Source organism: Haliotis cracherodii, unplaced genomic scaffold (assembly GCF_022045235.1).
Source record: "Haliotis cracherodii isolate W230 unplaced genomic scaffold, xgHalCrac1.p SCAF_40, whole genome shotgun sequence".
NCBI classification, from domain to species: domain Eukaryota; kingdom Metazoa; phylum Mollusca; class Gastropoda; order Lepetellida; family Haliotidae; genus Haliotis; species Haliotis cracherodii.
The window spans coordinates 1,129,862-1,150,960 of record NW_027266298.1 but is presented as its reverse complement, the minus strand read 5'-3'; the positions used below and the strand labels follow the sequence as shown (position 1 = coordinate 1,150,960).

Genomic DNA, 21,099 nt, shown 5'->3' with positions numbered 1-21,099 from the left:
AAAATGTCATGCCTGGGCCGATGCTCACAGCACCTGGGCCGATGCTCACAGCACCTGGACCAGATATTGACTTTACAATGAACATTGAATTCAATGACATCATTTCTTTACATTTCATTTCTGAATATATTTGGGGGTTCCTTAGTATTGCTCCTAGTATATATCAAATATCATACAACATTTGAAAATGATTCACATATTGGTCTTCAGCATTGTTCTTCAGATCGATGCTCCTGATGTTAGTCATGGGATTGTATGGTCCAGACTCGATTATTTACAGCAGACGTCATACTGCTGGTGCATTGCTGATAGAGCCCATACATCATACATCATATGCAGATATATCATATACAAGCCTTGACAAATTCTCTTTCACTATAATAACTTCAAAGACACATCTATCCACCCCCTTGAGGATGGAGGTCACATCTATCCAGCAAGGAGGGACAAAGGTCGCATCTATCCACACCATGGAGGACAGAGGTCACATCTATCCAGCCATAGAGGACAGAGGTCACATCTATCCAGCCATGGAGGACAGAGGTCACATCTATCCAGCCATGGAGGATAAAAGTCACCTATAACCACTTCCTGTAGGACTGTGGTCACATCTATTTACCCCATGGAGGAGAGAGGTCACATCTATCCACCCTGTGGGAGACTGAGGTCACATCTATCGACCCCATGGAGGACTGAGTGACTTAAGTGAGTGAGTGAGTGAAAAATCAACGTCGCATATAGCGACGAGACCAAGTTAACATGTTTACAATTGAGTCATTTATGTAAAGTAATATTTAAAAACAATTCAAGAACCACATTTGAGCATAACAATATGATGTATACGGTTATAAAACACGGGCTGTAGGCCACCAGTAACCAAAGCTAGGCCACCTCACTGGGGATCATGGGGACTTATAGTACCTTTGCTTCCTGCATGATACCCCAGCGGGATTTACGTCATCGCTTTAGTCACTGGTGGTTGTGCACAAAGCTAGCCAATATTAAAAATACTCAACAATGAGTTGGCTTAAAAACACTGGTTGATGATAGTTACATCAATTATGAAAAACAAGCATTTAATTATTCACATACATATTTAAAATTTATTATACAGACCAATTTCTTTCAAGTAATTTATGATGAGAGGACCGCTGACACGGGAAAAGAGATCTTTCAGATTTACGCTTTGATAATGTTAATCCCTTGCAATTGCAAAGTCCAAACAGTCAAGCAATATATGTTTGAAGGTGAACCTTTCCTCACAAGGGATACACTTGGACTGATGTCACATCGTACCCTGGTATCCCCTCTCAAAAGCATGGCCTAGAGAGTGACCTTGAGAACGAATGTGCAGCCTACATATAAAAACAGTGACTGAAAACAGGAGAAACGATCCACACCAATGGGGTGCGATGACAAGAAATCCACAAGTCACAGAGCCTGTCCAAACTGAGTCGCACCTTACAACCAACAATGGGTTGCTGGGAGACTATCCAGCCTTAAAGTCCACGGGGACCTTCCAGGCTATAAGTCCACGGGGACCTTCCGGCCTTCAAGTCCACGGGGACCTTCTAACCTTCAAGTCCACGGGGACCTTCCAGCCTTCAAGTCCACGGGGACCTTCCAACCTTCAAGTCCACAGGGACCTTCCAACCTTCAAGACCACTGGGACCTTCCAGGCTATAAGTCCACGGGGACCTTCCGGCCTTCAAGTCCACGGGGACCTTCTAACCTTCAAGTCCACGGGGACCTTCCAGCCTTCAAGTCCACGGGGACCTTCCAACCTTCAAGTCCACAGGGACCTTCCAACCTTCAAGACCACGGGGACCTTCCAACCTTCAAGTCCACGGGGACCTTCCAGCCTTCAAGTCCATGGGGACCTTCCAACCTTCAAGTCCACAGGGACCTTCCAACCTTCAAGTCCACGGGGACCTTCCAGCCTTCAAGTCCACGGGGACCTTCCAGCCTTCAAGTCCACGGGGACCTACCAGGCTATCTAATGCAAGTGAGTGAGTGAGTGAATATGGTTGTGCCCATGTTGGTATTCAAACCCTGGCCTTCAGCATGACGAGCTTTAACCACTACACTACCCCACTGCCCCTTATGCTATAATACAGCAGCATGGACAATAGATTCACCCTATTCTAATCATCACAGCTTCTGTCTTAATAGTCGCTAATGACTGACCTTCCATGAGAAGATCTCCTAATGCTATCCTCTTCCTCTCGACAGCAATCTCACTAAGCATGGACTTGATGTCTGTGGGCTTCAACTCCGTCACCGGAGATATACCTCGTCTGAAGTTGGGCAGACCTGCAACAAACAAACAGTCTGTGAAGAAGGAGGGTATGTTGAGGCAGTATACAGATCCCTGCAAAAACCTCTTCTTATGTGTCTGTGAACTCCTCAAGACAATCAACAAAACACATCTCTTTTCAAAACACGTCAAAAAGTCAATATATGACTTTATCTTTTGTGTGTCTTTGCTATGTATGAAAACACGGATACATTTCTTTAATGTCAATTGAAACGTTCTAACACACTAAATCAGAATACATAACTCACAAAGAAACAGAAAGCATGTTATGATTGTGGGCACAAAATGTTGTCAGATTGTTCCTGACATGTAAAGCTGTCATATTGTTCCTGACATGTAAAGTTGTCACATTGTTCCAGACATGTAAAATTGTCCTATTGTTCCAGACAAGTAAAGTTTTCATATTGTCCAGACATGTAAAGTTGTCATATAGTTCCTGACATGTAAAGTTGTCATATTGTTCCTGACATGTAAAGTTGTCATATTGTTCCTGACATGTAAAGTTGTCATATTGTTCCTGACATGTAAAGTTGTCATATTGTTCCTGACATGTAAAGTTGCCATATTGTTCCTGACATGTAAAGTTGCCATATTGTTCCTGACATGTAAAGTTGTCATATTGTTCCAGACAAGTAAAGTTGTCATATTGTTCCTGACATGTAAAGTTGTCATGTTGTTCCTGACATGTAAAGTTGCCATATTGTTCCTGACATGTAAAGTTGTCATATTGTTCCTGACATGTAAAGTTGTCATGTTGTTCCTGACATGTAAAGTTGTCATATTGTTCCTGACATGTAAAGTTGTCATATTGTTCCTGACATGTAAAGTTGTCAGACATGTAAAGTTGTCATGTTGTTCCTGACATGTAAAGTTGCCATATTGTTCCTGACATGTAAAGTTGTCATATTGTTCCTGACATGTAAAGTTGTCAGACATGTAAAGTTGTCATGTTGTTCCTGACATGTAAAGTTGTCATATTGTTCCTGACATGTAAAGTTGTCATGTTGTTCCTGACATGTAAAGTTGTCATATTGTTCCTGACATGTAAAGTTGTCATATTGTTCCTGACATGTAAAGTTGTCAGACATGTAAAGTTGTCATGTTGTTCCTGACATGTAAAGTTGCCATATTGTTCCAGACATGTAAAGTTGTCATATTGTTCCTGACATGTAAAGTTGTCATATTGTTCCTGACATGTAAAGTTGTCAGACATGTAAAGTTGTCATGTTGTTCCTGACATGTAAAGTTGCCATATTGTTCCTGACATGTAAAGTTGTCATATTGTCCAGACATGTAAAGTTGTCAGACATGTAAAGTTGTCATGTTGTTCCTGACATGTAAAGTTGCCATATTGTTCCTGACATGTAAAGTTGTCATATTGTTCCTGACATGTAAAGTTGTCAGACATGTAAAGTTGTCATGTTGTTCCTGACATGTAAAGTTGTCATATTGTTCCAGACAAGTAAAGTTGCCATATTGTTCCTGACATGTAAAGTTGTCATATTGTCCAGACATGTAAAGTTGCCATATAGTTCCTGACATGTAAAGTTGTCATATTGTCCAGACATGTAAAGTTGTCATATTGTTCCTGACATGTAAAGTTGTCATATTGTTCCAGACAAGTAAAGTTGCCATATAGTTCCTGACATGTAAAGTTGTCATATTGTCCAGACATGTAAAGTTGTCATATTGTTCCTGACATGTAAAGTTGTCATATTGTTCCTGACATGTAAAGTTGCCATATTGTTCCTGACATGTAAAGTTGTCATATTGTTCCTGACATGTAAAGTTGTCATATTGTTCCTGACATGTAAAGTTGTCATATAGTTCCTGACATGTAAAGTTGCCATATAGTTCCAGACAAGTAAAGTTGCCATATAGTTCCAGACATGTAAAGTTGCCATATTGTTCCTGACATGTAAAGTTGTCATATTGTTCCAGACAAGTAAAGTTGCCATATTGTTCCTGACATGTAAAGTTGTCATGTTGTTCCTGACATGTAAAGTTGTCATATTGTTCCTAACATGTAAAGTTGCCATATAGTTCCTGACATGTAAAGTTGCCATATTGTTCCTGACATGTAAAGTTGTCACATTGTTCCAGACATGTAAAATTGTCATATTGTTCCTGACATGTAAAGTTGCCATATTGTTCCTGACATGTAAAGTTGTCATGTTGTTCCTGACATGTAAAGTTGTCATATAGTTCCTGACATGTAAAGTTGTCATATAGTTCCTGACATGTAAAGTTGTCATGTTGTTCCTGACATGTAAAGTTGTCATATAGTTCCTGACATGTAAAGTTGTCATATTGTTCCTGACATGTAAAGTTGTCATATAGTTCCTGACATGTAAAGTTGTCATATAGTTCCTGACATGTAAAGTTGTCATGTTGTTCCTGACATGTAAAGTTGTCATATAGTTCCTGACATGTAAAGTTGCCATATTGTTCCTGACATGTAAAGTTGTCATATTGTTCCTGACATGTAAAGTTGTCATATTGTTCCTGACATGTAAAGTTGCCATATAGTTCCTGACATGTAAAGTTGCCATATAGTTCCTGACATGTAAAGTTGCCATATAGTTCCTGACATGTAAAGTTGTCATATTGTTCCTGACATGTAAAGTTGTCATATAGTTCCTGACATGTAAAGTTGTCATATTGTTCCTGACATGTAAAGTTGTCATATTGTTCCTGACATGTAAAGTTGCCATATAGTTCCTGACATGTAAAGTTGCCATATAGTTCCTGACATGTAAAGTTGTCATATTGTTCCTGACATGTAAAGTTGTCACATTGTTCCTGACATGTAAAGTTGTCATATAGTTCCTGACATGTAAAGTTGCCATATTGTTCCTGACATGTAAAGTTGTCATATAGTTCCTGACATGTAAAGTTGTCATATAGTTCCTGACATGTAAAGTTGTCATATTGTTCCTGACATGTAAAGTTGCCATATAGTTCCTGACATGTAAAGTTGCCATATTGTTCCTGACATGTAAAGTTGTCATATTGTTCCTGACATGTAAAGTTGTCATGTTGTTCCTGACATGTAAAGTTGCCATATAGTTCCTGACATGTAAAGTTGCCATATTGTTCCTGACATGTAAAGTTGTCATGTTGTTCCTGACATGTAAAGTTGTCATATAGTTCCTGACATGTAAAGTTGTCATATAGTTCCTGACATGTAAAGTTGTCATGTTGTTCCTGACATGTAAAGTTGCCATATTGTTCCAGACAAGTAAAGTTTTCATATTGTTCCTGACATGTAAAGTTTTCATATTGTTCCTGACAAGTAAAGTTGTCATATAGTTCCTGACATGTAAAGTTGTCATATAGTTCCTGACATGTAAAGTTGTCATGTTGTTCCTGACATGTAAAGTTGTCATATAGTTCCTGACATGTAAAGTTGCCATATTGTTCCTGACATGTAAAGTTGCCATATTGTTCCTGACATGTAAAGTTGTCATGTTGTTCCTGACATGTAAAGTTGTCATATAGTTCCTGACATGTAAAGTTGTCATATAGTTCCTGACATGTAAAGTTGCCATATTGTTCCTGACATGTAAAGTTGTCATGTTGTTCCTGACATGTAAAGTTGCCATATTGTTCCTGACATGTAAAGTTGCCATATTGTTCCTGACATGTAAAGTTGTCATGTTGTTCCTGACATGTAAAGTTGCCATATTGTTCCTGACATGTAAAGTTGTCATGTTGTTCCTGACATGTAAAGTTGTCATATAGTTCCTGACATGTAAAGTTGTCATATAGTTCCTGACATGTAAAGTTGCCATATTGTTCCTGACATGTAAAGTTGTCATGTTGTTCCTGACATGTAAAGTTGCCATATTGTTCCTGACATGTAAAGTTGCCATATTGTTCCTGACATGTAAAGTTGTCATATAGTTCCTGACATGTAAAGTTGTCATATTGTTCCTGACATGTAAAGTTGCCATATAGTTCCTGACATGTAAAGTTGCCATATTGTTCCTGACATGTAAAGTTGCCATATTGTTCCTGACATGTAAAGTTGTCATATTGTTCCTGACATGTAAAGTTGTCATGTTGTTCCTGACATGTAAAGTTGCCATATAGTTCCTGACATGTAAAGTTGCCATATTGTTCCTGACATGTAAAGTTGTCATGTTGTTCCTGACATGTAAAGTTGTCATATAGTTCCTGACATGTAAAGTTGCCATATAGTTCCTGACATGTAAAGTTGCCATATTGTTCCTGACATGTAAAGTTGTCATATAGTTCCTGACATGTAAAGTTGCCATATAGTTCCTGACATGTAAAGTTGCCATATTGTTCCTGACATGTAAAGTTGTCATATTGTTCCTGACATGTAAAGTTGCCATATTGTTCCTGACATGTAAAGTTGCCATATTGTTCCTGACATGTAAAGTTGCCATATTGTTCCTAACATGTAAAGTTGTTCCTTCAGAGAGGGACTAAAAGATGAGAAATTGACAAGAACATGGAAAGAAACTTTGTAAATGATTGACGAGAAAATGCAAAATTTAGAGAAAACACTTTTGGTCTTCAGGGACCCTGATTATACATTAAAATATTAAGGAACATATTTCCCTGGAGTACGTATTTCCATTTCAAATTTCCACATTTCTCAACAAATGAAAGTCCAGTGAGCGCAATAAGTATAATTTCACTTTCACAGAAGTCTCATCTATCAGTCGACAAACTTTCAGCCAATCCCTTCTGCAAGTAACAGCAAAATTGATTTAATGATAGATTACGCTGTAATTTCCCCATGTAAAATTCAACATGCCTTCTATCGTTTCTGGTTGGAAATAACCCTTTCATGACGAATGTCGACATTTCCTAATCTAAAATTCACTGACAATATCATCATTGGAAAAAAACTGAAACCAATATTCAAATGTTAAAAAGTTGATTTTCTCCCACAGACACTGAGGTGTTGGGTGGTGAGGTAGGTGCGAGCCATGCCCTGTGTAACTCAAGCATGATGAAAGGTCTATAGGGCTAGAACTGGAATCAAAAAATAATCCCACGTCATTATTTATTTATATCTCTGAACATGTATTCCTTCTGGGCCACTGCACAACATTTTCAGAATAATTAAATTGTAAATCTCCCATGATACTTGAAGACCTCAACATAGAGGGCTTTCAAACAGCTGTAACCCAATAATCCCTGGCATCCAAGTACATTACATGGGGATGCTTCTTATTATTTTTATGGTTCCATGAAGCTGTTTGGCTGTGATAGATTTGGTCTGCAGTGGGACAAAAATGAATCTTTGATGATTAATTAAGTCAGGAATTATCCAGTACCATTGTTGCATGTGAGACGCATGTCACAGAAAAACATCGGAGTTTTGAAATACAATTAAAAACAGAGATTTTATTTCAGAGCTCACAGATTCTGCCAAGGTGGAGTGACTTTTGTATTTGTTATCAAAACAAAATTTCTGTAACATTCTGTCTGAATGTTATACCATTTGCAGAAAGTTTGAGGAAATCAAAAGAGCTGAGGGACCATTCTACTGAAGAGCAATAAATGGGTACCCAGAAGGATATAGAGGTCAGTTGGGATACCCCACAGATCAAGTCTCAAGGGGGACAGACACAGTTCCTCCCCAAGTGTATGTTCTCATCTACACTGTTCCTGCCTATCAACCTGTGTACTGGGTACCGGAAGGATATAGAGGTCAGTTGTGATACCCCACAGATCAAGTCTCAAGGGGGACAGACACAGTTCCTCCACAAGTGTATGTTCTCATCTACACTGTTCCTGCCTATCAACCTGTGTACTGGGGGGTACCGGAAGGATATAGAGGTCAGTTGTGATACCCCACAGATCAAGTCTCAAGGGGGACAGACACAGTTCCTCCCCAAGTGTATGTCCTCATCTACACTGTTCCTGCCTATCAACCTGTGTACTGGGTACCGGAAGGATATAGAGGTCAGTTGGGATACCCCACAGATCAAGTCTCAAGGGGGACAGACACAGTTCCTCCCCAAGTGTATGTCCTCATCTACACTGTTCCTGCCTATCAACCTGTGTACTGGGGGGTACCGGAAGGATATAGAGGTCAGTTGTGATACCCCACAGATCAAGTCTCAAGGGGGACAGACACAGTTCCTCCCCAAGTGTATGTCCTCATCTACACTGTTCCTGCCTATCAACCTGTGTACTGGGTACCGGAAGGATATAGAGGTCAGTTGGGATACCCCACAGATCAAGTCTCAAGGGGGACAGACACAGTTCCTCCCCAAGTGTATGTCCTCATCTACACTGTTCTTGCCTATCAACCTGTGTACTGGGTACCGGAAGGATATAGAGGTCAGTTGGGATACCCCACAGATCAAGTCTCAAGGGGGACAGACACAGTTCCTCCCCAAGTGTATGTCCTCATCTACACTGTTCCTGCCTATCAACCTGTGTACTGGGTACCCGGAAGGATATAGAGGGACTGTGGGACAGCCTCACTCATCGAAAGTCCAGTGTTTGTCACAACAGATATTGCAAGTATTCTGTGAAGAGGCTGACAAAATAAATTAGAATAAACAAATTAGAAAAATTAATTAGAATAAACAAATTAGTTGAAACAAATTAGAATAAACACCAGCATTACTATCCATCTTATCACATTAAATTAACGGCAAAACCAAAAAAGACTTACAAATCTAACTGCCATGTATGAAATCTTAAGGGTTTCTGCAAGGTTCCTGACTGTCTCTCCCAGCTTAATGCTTTTCTCTGGTCAGAACTTAGGTGGACTTAAATAAAAGCAGTTACTTGACGTGGCACACTGAAGGTGAGTGAGTGAGTGAGTGAGTGAGTGAGTGAGTGAATGAGAGTGAGAGTGAGTGAGTGAGTGAGTGAGTGAGAGAGTGAGTGAGTGAGTGAGTTTCGACACCGCTTTCAGCAATATTCCAGCAATATCCCAGCGGGGACGCCAGCAATGGGCTTCACACATTGTACCCATGTGGGGGATTGAACCAGGGTCAATGGCTACTCCATCGCCCCTGGGACGCTGAAAACAATATCTCTTAATGAAGCTGGATACCCATAGAAACTCCAGGCCGTCTCAGAAACAGAAGAGCCACTTCTCTCAGGGCATCACTAAACATATGGCAAAATCATTTCTCCAAAAGTAAACGAAATCCATTTGTGCCCTAGTTTTGTTGGAAAATGATATTTGTAAAGGCATTCTCAAAACGACATTTGTGTTGTGACACCTCTCCTACACCGCCACTATTAAACTATCAAAACGTCAATTGTTTGTTCTGCGGCAAACCAACTGAATCCAGCACAGTGCAAACAAATTCCTGGTGTGACATATCCTGATTCAGAACTCCAAGACACCTTTTTCCTCGTTTGTCACCCCTGTGAGGAGTTGAGGCAAGGCAGGTAACTCAAACACCAGACAAATGACAATGTTGGGGAGTGTCGTGACCCCATGTCAGTTGACATCATGTGATGTGTCATGTGACCCTACCTGCCCCACTTGCATTGTTTGGTGTGTCGGGGCGGAGAAACGTCTGACTTTGGGCAGTGAGAGCTTGAGAGCTGCTGCTGTCACTGTTAGAAGAAAAAAGAAGATATTAGTCACCAACACTCATCACACGATCTATATGCATGAATCACAAAGAAAATGTTCAAGAATTAATTTCACAATTATGTATTTGATTTGACACACAATGAAAATGATACAACGCTTTATCAATAAGTCATTTGGCATAAAACAAGTAATATATGTGAAATAAAAACAGGTATCACAGTTTACACAAAACACATGTTAGTGTTGTTAGTAGTTAGCAGGCCCTCTCCCCAAACCAGTTACCAAATGCTATGTTTATTTATTCCCCTATCTATAACTAAACTTCAATAGCATCACACCATTTTTCAAATAATTTTATACAATTGTTTGAAGTATGGATGATAAAACCGTAGGGGGGGAGAGACAAAGGTTAAAAGTAGGGGTGACTATTGATCACTATTGCAATAACTATTGATATTGAAAGAAACTATTGCAATAACTATTGATATTGCAAGCAACTATTGCAATAAATATCGATAGTTTTCAGTATATCATTTTAGATGGATTTTAGAGTTGAAATAAACCTTGAAACTGAAGTTTCCTTTGAATGTGATAACCATAACAACAAATAAAAAGTTAAGTTTGAGATATGACTGATTTGTTTTTTCTTGATCCTAATAATTAAAGAAAAAGAAACTTCTACATTACCATGTGTAAATTACAACCACTCATGATCAAAAGAAAAACAAATCTGAACAGCATTGCATGCATTTTATTGATATGGTAAATACAATCGAAACTATCACTATTCCTAACTGAAATCGATACTATTGATCGGAAGCTGATTCAACAATCGATTTATTGACTCTAAGTGCTTACAAATAGCAATATATCAATATTTCGATTTATTGTGACACCCCTAGTTAAAAGACATAACATTATTGATAAATCTTAATTTGCCACAAATTTGAATTCACTCTCTACCTATGAGATTGTTTCACTATCAATCCAGAAATTTGATTTGGTTCTGTCTTGTCTTACTGCAACATGAGATTGTTTGACTGGATTCTGTCTATGGTCCATTTATGTAGCATAGGCGGATCCATGTATGTACCACAGGCAGATCCATGTATGTACCACAGGCAGATCCATGTATGTACCACAGGCAGATCCATGTATGTACCACAGGCAGATCCATGTATGTACCACAGGCAGACCCATGTATGTACCACAGGCAGACCCATGTATGTACCACAGGCAGATCCATGTATGTACCACAGGCAGATCCATGTATGTACCACAGGCAGATCCATGTATGTACCACAGGCAGATCCATGTATGTACCACAGGCAGATCCATGTATGTACCACAGGCAGATCCAGGGAGTAAGTTGGAGGGAGTAAAATATCTGAGAGAATGTTTGGGATCTCTCCCTTTTAATAACACTGGATCCGCCCTTGTGTAGTTAAAACACAGACAACTGGATCATGGTCCAATACTAGCAATGAATTCAACTCAATTAACTCATCTTGGCTTAGGCAGTGGTTAAGCGTAACCCCTGCTATATCAAACTGTCTACCAGACAACTCCTTTTGTTTCCTTTAAACTCTTTGAGATCTGAGAGAAATAAATCCAATTGGAGATGTTTACAAACTGAGCTGATAATACCTTAAGCTTTTTGCAAATATATGTCAAAAGTAGAAGCTTAAGGTTTGGTCAAATCAACCTATTCCGTACTCCATTGTTCGTAGTTCCTGATCATGTCTTAGAGTGAGTAAGTGAGTGAGTTGGGTTTAACGCCGCTTTTAACAGTATTCCAGTCATATCACGGCATGTCAGCTTAATGTGGGAGGAAAGCCCGAAGTGATGCAGGTCTCAGACGTTTACCTCTTCAGTGAAACCCATGAGCACGGGTATGGTGCTGACAAACCTAGAAACATAATCGGGGCGAACCGGGATTCCACACAATCATAGGTTTCTGTCGTGCCCATGGGATGCAACTCTGCACAGCGAATCGCAGCACAATAGACGACTGATTCTGTGTCACACCAGCAGAAAGTTGCTGACATATAAGTGTCATTGAGTGAGTGAGTGAGTATGGTTTTACGCCGTTTTTAGCAATATTCCAGCAATATCACAGCGGGGGACACCAGAAATGGGCTTCACACATAGTACCCATGTCGGGTCTTCGGCGTGACGAGCGAACGATTTAACCATTAGGCTACCCGACCGCCCTATAAGTGTCATTGGTCAATAGCAGTGTTTGTAAGCACTGAACAGTGTTTGGTAAAAATTCAATAAAGACTAGCATACAAGTAGTAACCATGGCTTCACTGTCTGCCATTTTTCAATTTTTGAGCAATAAGTTCTCACGTCCAATTTTAACATTCCTGTCCATGCTTGTGTCCATCCCAATTATTCAGCTCAATAACAAACATCTCTTTCCTTCCTGACAATGTGTATCTGTTTATTCTTTAGCATAACAGTTCTGATTCCTGTATATTGTAGCTAGTCTTGTGTACGTATCACCATGACAACCAATGCTTCCGATGAGAGAGTGTTAGTGTAGCATGCCACTCAAGTCAACACATCAATGAAATGTTAGCTTTGCAGGGATTTCTTGTAATTAAACCTTTTTAGAATATTTTCTCCATGAATTTCTAAACACTGAATGACGTTTAATTACAACACTGGCATTCTCTTCAAAAATTATTGCCATGCTTGTCATGAAGCATTAAGAAATGTGACAATTACTTTAATATTGGAATTGAAACCTGGAAGGCTTAAACATGTCATTACCATAGTAATGGGCGTGCATGACAAATAGCACGTCTTTAAAAAATGTAATTCATTTTTTGTTCTTGAAGGAATTGAAATGACATGCAAATTAGACATGATTTTTCGAAAATTTGATTGGATTTTCTTTACTTTTCTCAAACTATGTTGATTACAAATTTCCTTTTTTCAAGATTTGAATTTGAAACGATGCCAGAGGTTAAAAAAACAAACAAAGGAAAATAGATTCAACAATAATGTTGTTGTTTCTTTTCAGCCAAACATTTGTTATATTTGAAATGAAACTTGAATACTGAAAAGAAAATTCAATTTTGTTTTTCTTTCTCTTGAAAGTGTTTCTATCAAATTTGGATTGGAGGTTTTAATGAGAGGAAATCCCCGCAGCAGGACTACTTACAAATGATGCTCCGCCAGACGGGGAGTGTTAGTAATGACGCAATCATGACGTGACATCACAGACACAAACACGCACCCATCAGAATTTTACTTACTAATAGTTCATCCTTTTAGTGTACCTGTCATTGCTCTTCTGTGAATTAAGGTAGTAAACTGCCACCGCTAACGCAATCAGGAGAATAATGGCACACGCACATCCCACAGCTATGTAGAAAATATGTGTCGATGTCGTCAGGCTGTCAACTCGATCCTCTGAAAAGACAATCAAATAGTCTGTCAAGAAGGGAAAAGTAGAACATGGCTACGAAAATCTGCAGAACAGCGTCTCATTGCTGGGATCTGAACAACAACTGCTTTGATCAAGTGTGCTTGTCCTGAAGGATTGAACAGTTAATCAGCTCCATCTTGCGAAGAATTTACATGAGAGGAATCTAAACATCATGCATTCAGGTCGCTCTCTTCATTTGAAAAACGGGTGTTAAAGGGAGACAACTCCTCACCTGCTTCCACATAGTCCTCTTCACCCTGAGTAAACGGGTAGTCTCGGACATAGGCGCCATCGGTCACTGGAAGTAGAAGATGGAACTGAAGTACTCACGTCACACACACAAACAACTGGTGAGCCTGACCATCAACCCAGGCTGTAGACTAACATTTAGTCTCTGAAATCTTATATTACACAATATCCTTCTTGACCCTAAAAATATATATAAATTCCCTATGGTGTGGAATAGAGCTAACTTGAGCTGGCTAGACTTGCTTTTGTATGCGTTTCTAGATTTATTTATTTTTCATAAAATAAATATATTCCACAGCCATGGTGCAGGACTATGCAAGCTACCACACTGTACAATACACCAACACAACAGCCACAGTGTGCTTTCAGACTCGTGACTTTCAAACATGGCCAACACAGAAGATGGTATCCAGAGTGATCAGCTTATTTCCAGCCTCATAAATGCTTTGGCAAGTCTGGATTTAGGAAACTGAAACTTAAGAAAATATAGATTCTCCTTTCTATTATACTTAAATTCAAATTAACAGCAAAAATAGCTGAGAGAGTACCGGTAAATTTTATTCCAGTCCACATCTTGTTCAAAAACAAAGTCCCATCAAACACGGAACTGCAGCTAGGACCTACAGAGTCTCCATCTATAGATATATTTGTTTTGTTCGGGCACAGGTCATGCAGCAGGGAAACACACTTGTAAAGGGGAACATCAAACTCATCAGCATGTTTAACATAAAATTTCCATCACAAAGGATGGATGACAAACATAATGAGCAATTCCATCAGAGAAAGCTGACAATTGAAAATGGATGTTTCGTCCACTTTAACGTCAGTGTGGGTCTCTGCGTCCATAACTCTTTCAGCCTGATTATGCATATAGTGTAAGCGTGGTGTCCCTCGGTACAGAATGAACCAGGAGCCATATTCAAATATAAAATTCCCTCAAGCCAGCATCAATCAATTAAATTCCTATTGAATTTAAGCATGTGGAAAATCGGTGTTTCTGCTGCTTGAACTGAAACAGATTTTTCAAATTGTGAAATATTGATTACTGGTTCTTTTTAAAAGCTTTATGGTCGAGTAGAAAAAAAATCAATCTACAAACATAACCAAGCATTCAGAATCCTAAACACCAAGTGACTTCTACTATCTGATGCCTAGTGTCGGGTATACACAACGTGGAACTCCCAGGTGCACAGATGAGGAGATCTTCTCCTTCTTCACAGCATATGCTTATCCTGACACAGTCATGCATGGATAAGACGATGACAAAATGGCTGTCACGACTTCCTCCAAGGTCAGTCATCTGCACCCCTTCCAACTTATCAATATTTATCTGACCAGGAAACACCGGATAGGAAAGAAGTAGCTTAAATTGCTGTAAAACATCAGACTCTATTACAGACGGAGTCGACTATCATAATTCCATCATCTTCAAGCATGATTATCAGTTTTACCCTATCAATTTAACTTTCAAATGGAAAGATGTCCACTCCAAAAACAAGAGTATGACTTCAGTTATTTCCAAACAGAGATCCCGGTTTTACTCTACATTCACATGTCTCATGACAGACAGGACATTGCCGACCACCACCTCACGGTGTGCTGCTTGCTGTGTGCAGCTTCATTGCCATCTGACCACCACCTCACAGTGTGCTGCTTGCTGTGGGCAGCTTCATTGTCATCTGACCACCACCTCACGGTGTGCTGCTTGTTGTGGGCAGCTTCATTGTCATCTGACCACCACCTCACAGTGTGCTGCTTGCTGTGGGCAGCTTCATTGACATCTGACCACCACCTCATGGTGTGCTGCTTGCTGTGGGCAGCTTCATTGTCATCTGACCACCACCTCACAGTGTGCTGCTTGCTGTGGGCAGCTTCATTGCCATCTGACCACCACCTCACGGTGTGCTGCTTGCTGTGGGCAGCTTCATTGCCATCTGACCACCACTTCATGGTGTGCTGCTTGCTGTGGGCAGCTTCATTGCCATCTGACCACCACCTCGAAGGGTGTTGCTTGCTGTGGACAGCTTCATTGCCATCTGACCACCACCTCACGGTGTGCTGCTTGCTGTGGGCAGCTTCATTGTCATCTGACCACCACCTCAGGGTGTGCTGCTTGCTGTGGGCAGCTTCATTGCCATCTGATCACCACCTCGAAGGGTGTTGCTTGCTGTGGACAGCTTCATTGCCATCTGATCACCACCTCATGGTGTGCTGCTTGCTGTGGGCAGCTTCATTGCCATCTGACCACCACCTCACAGTGTGCTGCTTGTTGTGGGCAGCTTCATTGCCATCTGACCACCACCTCACAGTGTGCTGCTTGCTGTGGGCAGCTTCATTGTCATCTGACCACCACCTCACGGTGTGCTGCTTGCTGTGGACAGCTTCATTGTCATCTGACCACCACCTCACGGTGTGCTGCTTGCTGTGTCATTGCCGGCCACCACCTCACGGTGTGCTGCTTGCTGTGGGCAGCTTCATTGCCATCTGACCACCACCTCACGGTGTGCTGCTTGCTGGGGGCAGCTTCATTGCCATCTGGCCACCACCTCACGGTGTGCTGCTTGCTGTGGGCAGCTTCATTGTCATCTGACCACCACCTCATGGTGTGCTGCTTGCTGTGGGCAGCTTCATTGTCATCTGACCACCACCTCACGGTGTGCTGCTTGCTGTGGGCAGCTTCATTGTCATCTGACCACCACCTCACGGTGTGCTGCTTGCTGTGGGCAGCTTCATTGTCATCTGACCACCACCTCATGGTGTGCTGCTTGCTGTGGGCAGCTTCAATGCCACCTGACCACCACCTCATGGTGTGCTGCTTGCTGTGGGCAGCTTCATTGCCATCTGACCACCACCTCACAGTGTGCTGCTTGCTGTGGGCAGCTTCATTGTCATCTGACCACCACCTCAGGGTGTGCTGCTTGCTGTGGGCAGCTTCATTGCCATCTGACCACCACCTCACGGTGTGCTGCTTGCTGTGGGCAGCTTCATTGTCATCTGACCACCACCTCACAATGTGCTGCTTGCTGTGGGCAGCTTCATTGTCATCTGACCACCACCTCACGGTGTGCTGCTTGCTGTGGGCAGCTTCATTGTCATCTGACCACCACCTCACAGTGTGCTGCTTGCTGTGGGCAGCTTCATTGCCATCTGACCACCACCTCACAGTGTGTTGCTTGCTGTGGACAGCTTCATTGCCATCTGACCACCACCTCACGGTGTGCTGCTTGCTGTGGGCAGCTTCATTGCCATCTGATCACCACCTCGAAGGGTGTTGCTTGCTGTGGACAGCTTCATTGCCATCTGACCACCACCTCAGGGTGTGCTGCTTGCTGTGGGCAGCTTCATTGCCATCTGATCACCACCTCGAAGGGTGTTGCTTGCTGTGGACAGCTTCATTGTCATCTGACCACCACCTCAGGGTGTGCTGCTTGCTGTGGGCAGCTTCATTGCCATCTGATCACCACCTCGAAGGGTGTTGCTTGCTGTGGACAGCTTCATTGCCATCTGATCACCACCTCATGGTGTGCTGCTTGCTGTGGGCAGCTTCATTGCCATCTGACCACCACCTCACAGTGTGCTGCTTGTTGTGGGCAGCTTCATTGCCATCTGACCACCACCTCACAGTGTGCTGCTTGCTGTGGGCAGCTTCATTGTCATCTGACCACCACCTCACGGTGTGCTGCTTGCTGTGGGCAGCTTCATTGTCATCTGACCACCACCTCACGGTGTGCTGCTTGCTGTGTCATTGCCGGCCACCACCTCACGGTGTGCTGCTTGCTGTGGGCAGCTTCATTGTCATCTGACCACCACCTCATGGTGTGCTGCTTGCTGTGGGCAGCTTCATTGACATCTGACCACAGCAAGCAGTGTGCTGCTTGCTGTGGGCAGTTTCATTGTCATCTGACCACCACCTCAGGGTGTGCTGCTTGCTGTGGGCAGCTTCATTGCCATCTGACCACCACCTCACAGTGTGCTGCTTGCTGTGGGCAGCTTCATTGTCATCTGACCACCACCTAAGGGTGTGCTGCTTGCTGTGGGCAGCTTCGTTACATAATTGCAGCATTGTTTTAAGCCATTTGATGTCCATGATGAATTTCCTTGCTTAAACTCTGGCATCTCATTGATCAAGTTGGCAATGAGTGCTTAAGTGTAACTATTATAAGTTCCCTGTTACAAGAACCACACATTGTCACACCATCTAGCGCTGGCTTTACAGGACCTGTACAAATTTGCAAATCAGGTCAGGTCAGAGTGCTGCTTTCAACATTATGCGGGTATAGTTCACTTCTACCCTGTTTCTGTGGCAATGTCCAGATGAAGGATCCATTCAAATTCTTAGTCCTCCTTCTGTCACAGCAGACATGGAGCACTGAGAACAAGCTCTTCCGCACAGCCACTGCAGGTAATACTGTCTGATCACTGCCCAGTCCTCCTTCTGTCACAGAAAACATCTTCCGATCGCTTCACACACGATTTTGACGAAATTAATCAAAGCAATATTAAAAGGAATTTTGAATAAAATTAATGAAATAAGTTACAAACATAAGTCCAGATATACAAAAAACACTTTTTATAGCCAGAGAGTGTAATTACATGATTATTTTGCATACAACAGTATGGATTTGTTGACATATTTCCGGTGTTACATGCTCATGGTAATGTCTTTCTGTTAGGGGAAAAAACCCATCAAAACTCATTATTGCGTGTATAATGCACACACCCTTCTACACAGCTGTGTTTTATGGAAAAAAAAGTGTGCACTATACTCAAGAAAATACAGATTATTCTATTTAATCACAAAGGAAACAAGACATCCTTCTAACTCAAACAGTATGCTTTTCTTTATTGTCATCTAATATCATCGTTGACCATTTCCACTAATAAATACCAGAGCAAGCTTGGATTGTGTCCAGTCTGGCTAATACAATAAACCAATATTGCTTCAGCTTGTAATATGCTTAAACATTCTGCCTTTGTGCATTACTGAAGTATGCAAATGGGAGACCACATGCTCGGGTTAATGCGTAATTAAGACTTTTACAGATGCTTTCAGATAATCTTGATGTACGTTATTCATGAGATGCCAAGATTAAAATGTAATTAAAATTGTGAAATGAAATATGAAAATATCTGTAGTGGATTTTTGATTAGTGGGGGGGGAAGAGACATATTTCCACACTGAATCATGGCAGATCCATGTTTGTCTAGACATTTAAGGCAAGCTTTAATTCTACTTCATCTGATGGGATAATTAAGATATTATCAATATTGATAGCAGGAGGCCTGCTGGAGCTGTCGTGATGGCCACCCATTACCCACAGTCTTTAACTCCAGATGAAACCTTTCGTCACTTTCAATTTTATTCAATCTCGGCTGATTCAAGACAAAGGAACTGGACTTCACACTTTTTCTTCTAAATTTATGCAAAATTTTAAAGCTGGCAGGTAATTTTCCTAAAATTAATAAATTACAAAACATCTGAATGACAAACATTATGCAATGCACAATGCTGTGAATAGTATGAAACATGCTCCGTAAGCTAAAGCACTGAAGCTCTGGAAACCATAAAACACAACATTTAACCCATTTCAACATAATTAGGACTCCCAAGGGCAGACATCCTCAGCCCACATCAGACCAGCAGGGGGGTGACAGGTGAGCTAAAAACTACAAACTTTCTCCCAAAATCAGACAAGCAGGGGGTGTGACAGGTGAGCTAAAAACTATAAACTTTCTCCCAAAATCAGACCAGCAGGGGGCATGACAGGTGGGCTAAAACCTACAAAATTCGTTCCCCCACATCAGAAAAGTAGGGGATGTGACAGGTGAGCTAAAAACTACAAAATTCGTCCCCCACATTAGACAAGCAAGGGGCTTGATGGGTGAGATAAAAAGCACAAACTTTGTCCCCCCCAAAAAAATCAAACAAGCTGGGGCATGAGAGGTGAGCTAAAAACTACCAACTTTCCCCACAGAAGAACATTTCTGACAGCAGAAAGCTGTTGTCAGAATTATCAGATGAGTTGTCAGACCCATTCAGTCAAACAGCGTTGATGCAGAACTGTGGGCTATTAAGTACATGTGTAGAATTGACTTTGAACTTTGAAAACAAAATAAAAAATATACAAACTTACTCCCTCCTTCATGTCATATCAAGCCGACAGTTTCTGATGGGAAGAAAATAGCCATTTGAAAGTCTGACGGATGTTAGAATGATACAGACTTACGAGGACGTACTTGTTACCCTTTGCAAAACAAATGATACTCCAGTCAAGTATTTTTAGGAGATGCTTTCAATCATAGCTTCAGAGTGAGTGAGTGAGTGAGTGAGAGATGGGCGAGTGAGTAATGAAGCAAGTGAGCAAGTGAGTGAGTTGGTGAGGGATGGAGCGAGTGAGAGTTGTGAGAGTGTGAGTGAGTGAGTGAGTGAGCGAGAAAAGAGGGATGGAGCGAGTGAGAGTTGGGTGAGTGAGTGTTGGGTGAGTGAGTTAGTGAGAGTGAGTGAGAGATGAGTGAGAGATGGGTGAGTGAGTGAGTGAGTGAGTAAGTGAGAGATTGGTGAGTGAGTGAGTGAGCGAGGGAAGGAGAGAGTGAGCGAGTGAGTGAGAGATGGGTGAGTGAGTGAGTGAGTGAGTGAGTGAGAGATGGGTGAGTGAGTGAGAGATGGGTGAGTGAGTGAGTGAGTGAGTGAGAGATGGGTGAGTGAGTGAGTGAGTGAGAGGGGTGGAGTGAGTGAGCGAGTGAGTGAGCGAGGGATGGAGTGAGTGAGTGAGCAAGGGATGTAGGAAGTGAGTGAGCGAGGGATGTAGCAAGTGAGTGAGTGAGCGAGTGAGTGAGTGAGGGATGAAGTGAGTGAGTGAGCGAGGGATGTAGCAAGTGAGTGAGTGAGGGATGGAGCGAGTGAGAGTTGGGTGAGTGAGTGGGTGAGTGAGAGCATGAATGAGTGGGAGGGTCTGTGAGTGAGAGTCGGATGACAGAATGAGCTAGGAGTGAATGAACGGGTGAGTGAGTGGAGCCACCACCACAGCACTCTCTGCCCCATCTACACCCTCTACTCAAGTCTATGGTTATGGAGCCACCACCACAGCACTCTCTGCCACATCTACACCCTCTACTCAAGTCTATGGTTATGGAGCCACCACCACCGCACTCTCTGCCACATCTACACCCTCTACTCAAGTCTATGGTTATGGAGCCACCATCACAGCACTCTCTGCCCCATCTACACCCTCTACTCAAGTCTATGGTTATGGAGCCACCACCACACAGTCTCACCCCATCTACACCCTCTACTCAAGTCTATGGTTATGGAGCCACCACCACAGCACTCTCTGCCACATCTACACCCTCTACTCAAGTCTATGGTTATGGAGCCACCACCACACAGTCTCACCCCATCTACACCCTCTACTCAAGTCTATGGTTATGGAGCCACCATCACAGCACTCTCTGCCCCATCTACACCCTCTACTCAAGTCTATGGTTATGGAGCCACCACCACAGCACTCTCTGCCACATCTACACCCTCTACTCAAGTCTATGGTT

At 42.0% G+C, this 21,099-nt stretch overlaps 1 protein-coding gene across 2 annotated transcripts in view; it reads right to left on the bottom strand.

Annotated features, from left to right (window-relative positions):
• LOC139441432 (tyrosine-protein kinase RYK-like) overlaps nucleotides 1-21,099 on the bottom strand; it is a 129,434-nt gene that overhangs the window by 16,325 nt on the left and 92,010 nt on the right. Inside the window, exons 5-8 of one of the 2 annotated variants that reach the window (XM_071222344.1) lie at nucleotides 13,538-13,603; nucleotides 13,133-13,289; nucleotides 9,804-9,886; nucleotides 2,188-2,313 (exon numbers count right to left, since the gene is read on the bottom strand). In XM_071222344.1, the coding sequence (XP_071078445.1) occupies nucleotides 2,188-2,313; nucleotides 9,804-9,886; nucleotides 13,133-13,289; nucleotides 13,538-13,603 (432 nt within the window). The remainder of the gene's footprint in view (nucleotides 1-2,187; nucleotides 2,314-9,803; nucleotides 9,887-13,132; nucleotides 13,290-13,537; nucleotides 13,604-21,099) is intronic. The other variant, XM_071222345.1, reaches the window with a different exon arrangement.